At 40.8% G+C, this 10,336-nt stretch overlaps 1 protein-coding gene and 1 long non-coding RNA gene across 2 annotated transcripts; one reads left to right on the top strand and one right to left on the bottom strand.

Annotated features, from left to right (window-relative positions):
• LOC110268124 lies at nt 2,165-3,987 on the top strand. The gene is made up of 3 exons (XR_002356196.1): nt 2,165-2,753; nt 2,860-3,233; nt 3,328-3,987. It is a non-coding gene; the product is annotated as an uncharacterized LOC110268124 (long non-coding RNA).
• Nucleotides 5,003-7,911, bottom strand: LOC107619910 (protein FAR1-RELATED SEQUENCE 5-like). Its single transcript, XM_016322144.1, has 5 exons — nt 7,894-7,911; nt 5,913-7,489; nt 5,558-5,784; nt 5,118-5,250; nt 5,003-5,024 (listed from the first exon to the last, which is right to left on the bottom strand). Exons 1-5 carry the CDS (start codon nt 7,909-7,911, stop codon nt 5,003-5,005), a joined length of 1,977 nt encoding a protein of 658 aa, XP_016177630.1.

Raw genomic sequence — 10,336 nt, forward strand, 5'->3', positions numbered from 1 at the left:
TAAGAAGATTATGTGAAGCGTTTGATCTGACCTGTTCGTCACAGATAGGGGTGCAATGATCATGATATACCAATAGGCACGTCACGCCTTATCGGCCGATAGATGTCTGACGAGGGTGTTAGAGTTGGTAGGAGGAAAAGTTGGCGTCATCGAGAGAGATGGATTTCCTCCAAAAAGTTGAAATTCGAAAGTGTTGACGTTGGTAATGATCAGTTCCGTTGCACAGTGTAAGTAATTGGTCATTTAACTTCTTTATTAGAACACGTGCTTAAATAAACAAGGAAAATGAAAATTCAAATTGCAGGGTCTTTTAGGAAGGAAGGGCAAGTCCAATAATTTGTCCTTTGTGGTGATCAGAGTTAGTCGGCCAATGCTACGTGTGAGTGTCTTTTCTGATGTCAATCCCTTTTGTTGGAGGTTTTGATCCTTCATTATATAAGTTGGTTTAGGTGGTGTCTCCTCTTTTCACATCCATCACCATCTCACTATCTCAGAATCACATTTTTTGACAAACACTTTTTACCACTGCGCTTGCTTAGGGGGATAACCATGGATGCTTCGACGGAGTCTCACCTTCCAGCAGAAGAGGATGGGTACGTGTTTCAATTTGTTCGGTTTGCATAAAGTTGAACATGTTATATTAAAGTAACAATTTTTAAAGTTGTTATCTTCTCAGTGATATTGGATCTTTATGGAGTCCGTATTGGACTAATGACACGTATGTGGTGTGCAGGCTTGCGTCAACCCGTCTGAGTCCCTCCTGCAAGCACACCGCTGGGGACGCATGTACTAGGAACATCAATCTGGAGCTTGCAACAGACGTGGTGAGTTTCTCTCCTCTATGGTCTCTTTCATTTTTTAAATAGTGGCCTTCATTGACCTCTAACTAGTCGTGGTTTCTTGCGCTATGTTGCGACATAGTCTGCCCATGGAGCTGATAAGGCCGTTCAAAAGGACGATGTCGACTGCGATGATGCTCACAATGAGATGCTCCGCATGATTTTGGCAACGGTGGAGGTTAGTAACTCTGAAAGTTCCTTTATTTTATTTCAGAAATGTTTCATTAGTTTAGGGTTGTAAACTAACTTTCCAACTAACAACCAAGAAAGGATTTGAGTGGCATCCCATGTTAACTTTGACACGGCATTTATGTAATCTGGTTCGGCTGACGTTGAAGTTTCTTTTGTAGAGGATCGAGGCTAGGTCAGTGGTGCTTGATGAGCGTCTAGAAGAGATGCAGAAGCCAATAGCTGGCCTGGTTGCTGATGTTAGTCAGGTCCGAAGGATGGTTGAAAGGAACGCTACAACTAATGGAAGGGACCAAGTTGTGCCGTCACATATGCCTAACACAGGAGGGGCTGGGACTGGATTTCGGAATGTTGCAGGCACAGTTCAGGCGTCCATCGGAGCTCGCATTGTACCTTGTACGAGAGTCCAGACTGATTTGAAGATTCAATCGTACACCCATCAGATCAACCCTGGAGATAAAGGCAAGGGTAAGGTCGAAGATGGCCCTGGTTATATGTGGGATGTCATTGTTCCCAACTCACCTGGATACGATGATGATGTCATCATTGACGAGTTACTCTCAACGCCGAGGCCAGTCCCACCAGTGCCTTCTATTTTCTTGCCGATGAGGCCGTTGTTGCATTGGTCATCTGGAACTCCAAAAATGTCCCTTGGCGGTAGCATTGGGAGCCATGTCCCAGTTCCGAACTCTACTGAAAAGGTACGTAGTAAATTATTTTGCATTACACCTTCGTGTATATTCACAGATATTGTAAGACTGATATAGACATTTTGTAATACTGGGCATGCAGATAATGCAGGCCTTTAATGAGCTACCCAACTCTGACCAGCTTGATTGCACAAGCCTGGTATCTGAACTGTTTTCGTTATCGCCGAAGCCGGCTCGAGCTACGAAACATGCAAAGATAGAGCCATCAGAGGGAGTCAAAGTGTGCTTCGACCCCAGCATGGTCGTTCCCACCCCACCTAACATGTCAGGTCTTCCCAGGACTGATAGCACCACTCCGGTAAGGAGAGCAAGTGGAAAAGGAATCCGGCGCCCTGGCTTAATCTCTAGATCTGACTCCCCTGTCTTCATGATTCCCATGGTAAAGCAACTTCACATGGACTCACTTATAAATCGTTTTGGTTTTTGCCAAAAAGTAACCTCCTAACCGCTATCCCTAAACGTTGCAGTCATTCGAGATGGTTTTTGATCCGACTGCTGACATGGACCTGACAACGGAGGAGTGCCGTATCGCTGCATATATATTTGGGAAGACAGATAACTATGGGTACGAACTTACTTTGATACACGGTGTTAATGGCTATTTTGTAACAAATTTGTGGTTCATTTGTGGACTCGTTATTGAACACATGTACCTATTGTCACAGGAAAATTCTGTTCAAGTTCTACGAGCTAGAAGTCCCAAGGGGACAGCTACATTCTCTGTGTCCTAAATATTCACCTCACCCAGATGCATGAATCTTGTGTACATTTATTAATCTCTTGTTTCTGAACCACTACGTTCTTTTCTCACGTGCTTGTGTTTACTCTTACACTGACACAGATTGTGAACATCATTGTCATGATGGCTTCATTGAAAGCTACACGAGAAACCCCGCCAAGAGTTTGGCTCCTTCCATCCCCTTTTGCTGATGATGTTCTTTGCTTGAAACCATTTGATGTCATTGTCAGGGCATACTTGTGCCGCTGGATGCCGACAACCACTCAACTGGAGAAGGTATTTTGGATGTTTTTATATAATTCATAATGGCACATCAACCTATGCTTGTGTCCCGATGCGTCGTTTTATGCAACTTAACGATAGTGCCGTGCTGTTATTATAGGTCATCGTTCCCATATATGAGGTCCCTGACTCTTGGTACATATTGGTCATGGATGTTAAAGAAGGAAAAGTTTATTGTTTCGATGTTACCAAATCTGATGACACAGTTGAGAGAAGGGAGCGCAACATGCGCACCATAGTTAGTCCCTATTGAACCTTTTAACCGTGACTCATAATTAAATAATTAAATCATATGATAACAAGAGTCCTATTTTAGTTGCAAATGATTTTTGTTTTTTCGTCTTTGCAGATGATCACGCTCTCCTAAATTTTTAGGCAAGAGCAGAATGTTGGGAGCTTCACCCATATTGTCCCAGACCCAACAATGTGGGGACCAATTGAATATCCAAAGAATGTCCCAACTATACACAATAGGTATGGCCTATTTCAAACTATTTTTAAGCCCTATATGTTTCTTTAGATAATCCAACCATAACCGATAAGACTAAGCACCCTTATAATTATGCAGTGGAGACGTGGCTGTGTGGTGCCTCCATTGACTCCAACAGGATGCGAATTTTGATGTTAGGAACCTTGGTGTCATGATAAGCGGAAAAGTTCGGATGAAAACTGCCACAGCTATCGTCATATCAGAGTGGAATCAGAAGAAGAAGGCTGTGGAGTCCAGTGCGGCGGGTCTTTGGCGCACTCTCCTCTGTGTCCAGGACTAATCTATCCGGACGTTGAAGCAACACTTTTGGAAAACTAAAGCATCGGTGGTTGTCATCTGCCGAATGCAATAGTCAGTATATGTTGCTTTAGTAGTCTAAAGCATGCTCCTTTGAGCAGCTAAATAAATCCGCTAGGTGATAGTAAGATTAGTCAGTTATCTTTTGTTTAGCTCATGTGGTTCAGTGTGGACAAGAGTGGTCCTTCTTTTGTTTAGCTTGTGTGGTTCAGTGTGGACAAGAGTGGTCCTTCGTGTAATGGGGGAGCACACTATCCACACCCCAACCTTTGGATTATATGTATGGCCATCCTTTTGAATGCAGTTATTAAAGTTGCTTCTCAATGGTAGTCCCCTAGCTATGGATCTTTTAATGTATGTGTGTCCCAACTCTAATGATTTGCATATGTCTGAAGGTAATAAAATTGACTCGATAGTCACGTACTCACATACTCTCCAATCCCATTCTCTTCATGCTTGCCCACGATGTAGTTACTTAAAACCTCCAACTCTTTTAATTTGCTCATCTTTTTTTGCATCTCTTCCAAATTAGTTAAGGAAACATGAAGATGATGCAAATTAACAAGATTTTGCATCTTGCTAGGAAGCTTTGCAAGTCTTTCACAGTTTTTCAACTTCAAGGTTTGTAAATTGTACAAGCCACTTAATGATTTGGGCAATCTCACGATGTATATGTATGAAAGATCCAAATAACGAAAATGGATCAATTTGCCAATTGAACAATGCAACAAGTTTTCATCATGTAAAACAAAATTTGATGACAACACTTGTAAGCACATCAAATGTTCTAGTAAGTCACAAGGAACGGCTCCTCTATATACTCCGCCACCTTCATGCGAAGTGAGATTCTATATCATCCACCACCTTCATGTAAATTGAGATTCTATATCCTCCACCACCTTCATGCAAATTGAGATGCAACAATGTCCTCACATGTTTTAACATATTGCATCCTTCCATGAACATCAAAACCAATTCATCATCATTCTCACATGACAAGTGGCGAGTTTTGGTATCACCATTTCCTTTATTCTTGACTTTAAGGATACATACTCACATTGCTTTATTCGTGTTTCCATTGGTCCTGGGCTAACAACTATATTTTTCCCTTTTATTTGGACCGTGTAACAAATTTTTTTCTAAAATTAGTGCGGTGCAAAAATACTCATGGCAATTTCCAACTATTAAGGCCTTTAGGGTTGGTCGATGGCCTTTAATCAGGAAGCAGGGAAAAACAATCTCCTGAGAAGTCCGGCTATATTAACATAGACTATCATGGAAAAATGGACTCAAGCCCACACTCCTCATCCACAAAAACAAAGGTGTCATGAATAACAGGCATGGAAAAAAAAAATATGGTTGTCACGGAAAGAAGAATCATAACAAAAATAAAGGAACACACCTCACACACACCTTGGCAACATTAGTTGAAATGTCTGTAACAAAAACTCTACTTTCAACCGTAAAAAGGATTTAAACTGAAAATAGTAATATATGTACATACAACACATATATCAACATCTCTTAGAATAAGATAAACTCTAGCTACAAGACAAAATATAAATTCATACAGGACCACATGCATAGTTGCCAGAACCCACATCAAAGCGCATTGATCTGCTTGGGGGACTATACGATTTCCCGAGTCCATCAAAACTGACTTAGGGGGGCGGCATCTTCGCCCTCCGGATGGCTCTGCTCGGCCTGCTATAGGTAAAAAGTAACAAAGTAAGTAAATCAATGCCAGGTTACCGTAGGGGGCACAAATATATAAAGCAACATGAGGTTTCTAGTTATTGAATGGTTGCATGACAGGCTTACAAGGTGCGAGTATATTATATGGCAACAAAAAAATACTACAGATAATTGAAAGGGAGATGTAAAGTCAGTCTAACCTCAACGCGTTGATGTTTTGTTCGGCCACTTGAGCGTTGTTGCCCTCGCTGCATACCCTGAGGCGTCCCATTTGGGCATCGAGTCCTTCGGTGACCAACTCATCCGCAGGTACTACATTTATGATGTTTCTTTCCCATTGTTGCCGACGGCTGGCTTAAACGACGGGTGCCCTTAGTTCTCACATGAATGGGGTCCTTCATGCCAACATCGGACACGGAAACAACGGTTTCCTCCGCTGTTCTTAGCCCGTGCTTCATCTCCAGTCGGAGGGCATCACTGAGTATCTTCTTCGAGTAATCCTTGAAGTCGTCATCGCTGAGACATGCTACCCGACCAAAACAGCTACAATGTGCACACACGGCAGACCAAATGATTCCATTCGCATGCAATCGCAACTGAATTTATTACTCGCCCTCTCCCACCTAACCTCCCAGGTTTGCTCGGGCCTTCTATATTTTTGAAGGATGTACACTTCTCCGCTATCACTAACATCGCAGTGGCAAATCTTAACTCGAACACATCTCCTAAGAGTTTCCCGATATCTGAAGAACATTTTACGGGTGTACTTTGTCCAACCCGACTTCTCAAGCTCAACAAATTCAGTTTGTAACACTGGGGTCCCGTACGAGGAACGAAAATCAAGCTCATCCTCATTATCATGCAAAAAATCTATGCACCTTTGGAAGTTTGTCACAAATTCAAGTATGCCATACCTACTCTCCACAAACCTACCAAGCTTCGCGTGAAGTGACTCGCAGCGAGACGTTGTGCGTATACCAGCAAAAAAGCGGCCTCTGATGTACGCAGTCGCCCAAGCATGCTTTCGCCGGTAGAGGTCCTTAACCCAATCGACTTCCCTTACCCCACATTCATCCAACATAGCATCCCAATGTGCCTCAAACTCATGAACCTCCAAGTCAGCAAGCATGCATTGCCTAAAAAGATGGGTGAAGCGTGGGTCGCATATGTTTGACGTGGCGTTCCGGAGAAGATGCCATGCACATAACCTGTGGTGGGCCTCGGGAAAGACCTCGTGAATAGCTATGCGCATCGCTGGATCTCCATCCGTGATGACCGCATTTGGGGGTTTTCCTTCCATGCATTCCAGAAACTTTTCTAATACCCAAATGTAGGACTCTTGTGTTTCGCACGATACCATTGCCGCCCCAAAAATACAGGTTTGATTGTGGTGGTTCACTCCTGAAAACACAACCACAAGGAGATTGTACTTGTTTCGACCATATGTGGCATCAAATGCAAGAACATCGCCGAAAATTCCATAATCCAGCTGACTACGGCCATCGCTCCAGAACAGGTCGCACATATTGTTGTCCTGCCCTAGCGTATACCTCCAGTACATCCTGTTATCCACACGAGCTACACCTTCCAAATAGCGAACTGCTGCATTAACATCCCCATTCTGCAAGCTTCTTTGCTTTCTAACCTCGTTATACATGTCTTGCTTAGTGAACCTGACGAGGTTAAAACCGCCAACCTGTGCGGCAAATGACTGATATATTTTTGGTATGCTTATACCCACCTCCCTCAAGCTAGTCAGATGAGCAATTTCAACATCAGATAGCCCCCTATGCGACCTCAAATAGTCAACATACTTCCCAGCTACGAGCTCATGGTTATGGTTGTCCAAAAACCGTGACACATACCACTTCCCACTGCCATCTTTTCGCTTAATTCTCATCTCAGCTAAGCAGCCACAGTGAGTCACTACCTTGTGTTCCCTCTTTCGATCAGCCATCTCCAACCATTTTTTATCACGAAACCCTTGCCTGTTGCACACGAACGTATACCTAACAATCTCTCCTACCTTGTTCGGTACCTTTTTCCCCTGCCTCGTGGCAAATCCCTTCAATCGGCTATAGCTGTTATAAAAACACCGTGCTTCTTCGGGAGTACAAAACTCCATTTGAAGGATATCTTCTACTTGGAGACCTTCCACCCCGTTCAATTCATGAAAAATCGGATCTGCCTTGCCTTCACATTCAGCTACAGTTTCTTCAGCTTCAATCCTCGTGTCATACACACCTTCCTGTAAATGCACCCAAAACAAGCATAACTCATGAATCCTACAGCCCACAGCTCACAGCAACAAACTTAACACCAAAACCATTCCCAAAACCATTCCCATGTATTATTATTTATATATTTAATAAACGTAACTTTACATTAATAAATACATTTGCGAGTATTAATTCACTACTTATTATGATTATCTTATCTTTGTTATATATATTTATCATGTGCCATGTATTCCATGGATTTGATTTTAATATATGTCTTTTATTTTATCAGTTATTTGTAATTAGCACGGTAATTAAATGCATGCATGTCTATCATACTTGAATGTATGACACAGATGAGCGGAAAAGATAGAGTGTTTACTGGAGAAGGGGAGCTGAGGAAAAAAAATGCCTTTAACCACAAACTAAGTACCTGTTCTTCGAAACCCATCGCCTCGAGGTCAGTCTAATGATCCCTGCTGGTCACCATCCACTCGCCTCCTTCCTGCATCGCCTATGCAACATGCCATTCCTCTTCCACCTCTATTCATACCTTTTGCCCGCATACACGTCTCTTACAAAATCTTATAAAAAAGTACTACAGATAATATAACAAGCTCATTTGGCAAAAAGTCATATATAACAATTTAAAGGAACCTATGTTCCACTCTTAATCCATTCACTGAATAATTTTTCAAATTTATCATGATGGACTTTTGCACTAACTAGAACAGTTCATCATCATCATAATTATTACTAATAATCGATTTTCTTTTTAAATTTTATTTTATGTTTCAGGCAACTTTTAAAGAATAAGATGGAAAAAAAAACTTTTTTATGGATAATTTAATTATTTAGATTAAAAAATTACTAAAAGATGTTGTTCTAATTTATATATTCAAGATTCTCAATCACTTATAATTTGAAAAATATCGCTTAGGATAATTTATAATATTTATCTTTACAGGAATTCATTTATTGTTATGGTAATAACAAAATATGAAAATATTGTGATACTTATAAATTTTGTTTTTTCATAATGCTTTTATGTATTTTTTATGTTAAAATTTTTGGCTCCCTAAACAAAATTTTTCAAGCTCTGCCACTATCCCGGTAGAAATTGTAATTTTCTCACCTAATTTTCCAATGGCAACAGGCTAACATGAACGTGAATGCAGAAGCTAATCACTTCCGTAAAAGAAGACTTACCAAATATAAAGATGAAGCTTTCAAGAGACTCAAACGCGCTTCTCTCGTCCCCAACGCTAAACAAAACACACCCGAACAAACTGACTAAAAACCAAATTCAAAGCTATTGTTACAGCAACAATTTCACCTCATTGATTATTTTCATCAACAAATTCGACTATCATAGTTTTTATCAGCAAAAATAATTTAGGAACGTGATTCTTTCAGCAAGATAGATTCCCAAATTCAAGGTGCAATTATCATAAAAACTTAAGTCAGTGATAATTTTCAGAAAAAAAAATTATCTAACTCATTACTAAGCAACACGGCAACAAATTCACAAGTACCCTAAGTGATAATCATTAATCAGAAACTAATTTCATCAACAAATTTAACATTCACTAACAAATTCAAGTTTCAGCCACAACAACAAACTACATTGATGTAATATGAATTACGGCAATAAATTTCAAAAACAGGAAAATTTGCTGCAACTCACCAAATCAAGTACCAGCTTCTCAAACGGCGAGGCTCCAAGTAGGAAGACGACAACGACGACCGGCACAGGGTCTTGCTACCTCATCTGCCGGCGAGGAGGACCACATCGAAGGCGTCCGTGTGAGTGCGAACGGTGACAACACATAGACTGGCGACGAGGACCAGCTCTGGGACCTGATTCTTCCGCCCGCAGCTACGACGCCCGCGGTGAAAGAGCGATCCCGCGTGCGATACGGTGGCGACGCAGAGCGCCGTGCACACAACCAATTGCAAGACCGCCACACGGAGACCACAAAGATTGGTTATGACGACCACAACGAAAGTGGTGACACCGACAGAAATTGTGCTTCACGGAGAGAGTCACGGGAAAGATACAAGCGACTCGGTTTGGCTTGGGGGTGATTGATCACCATTACATTAGGGCACACAGTGGGGACGTCAGGCTGGTTTTTGGTTTTGGGGGATTGTTTTACATGAAAACGACAACGTTTAAAATTTTTACAAACAAAATAAATATCACTACCGGGTCTGAGTTCTTTATTATTTAGTAATCCAAGTCCATCTAATATGTTTCTTGGGTTGGTAGATAAATGGCCCATCAGCTTCCAGCCATTAGAGCCATACATTCTCACCTCAGTTTTCTATTAGCTTCAATCATGAAGCACAAAGCCAATCTGTCATTTTCATAATTTTACTGTATAACTAAGGACATTTTAGACTTTCTATTCATCATTATATGATAAGGATTTGACTGCTAATCAGATCGTACTTGCTATATTGCTGTACCAAAAAAGTGATTGGTACATGTGAAAATTTTCCTATATTATTTATATTATTATTGTTCAATAATGTCACAATCAAGACTCCAAACTTCTAAATTGACTTTTACACTACTTTCCAATCAATCTAATTAACCATGCATTACGTACCAAACAAATAGTACATTTTAGCCCGCACGAAACTTCCTCTATCGACCTCTACATTATGCAGCCACCATATACTTTGTGATGTATGATTTTTAAAAAAATGGAATTATGCCAAGGGAATAATTATGATTAATATTCGAATAAATTTTGAGTCGGGATGATAAGTGGGTCAAAATTCACTGGTCTAGTCTGTGTAATTTACCTAAAAAAAATTGAATTCGGTTAAAAATTTAAAATTACCATAATTAAAAAATTTATTTAACT

The sequence above is a fragment of the Arachis ipaensis genome, chromosome B10, assembly GCF_000816755.2.
Source record: "Arachis ipaensis cultivar K30076 chromosome B10, Araip1.1, whole genome shotgun sequence".
Taxonomy (NCBI): Eukaryota; Viridiplantae; Streptophyta; class Magnoliopsida; order Fabales; family Fabaceae; genus Arachis; species Arachis ipaensis.

Coding starts and splice junctions, on each gene's coding strand:
- LOC107619910 (XM_016322144.1), bottom strand. Junction 5,251..5,557: donor GGGAAAGAAACATCATAAAT/GTAGTACCTGCG, acceptor TACCTATAGCAG/GCCGAGCAGAGCCATCCGGA. Junction 5,025..5,117: donor GCAACTATGCATGTGGTCCT/GTATGAATTTAT, acceptor TACTATTTTCAG/TTTAAATCCTTTTTACGGTT.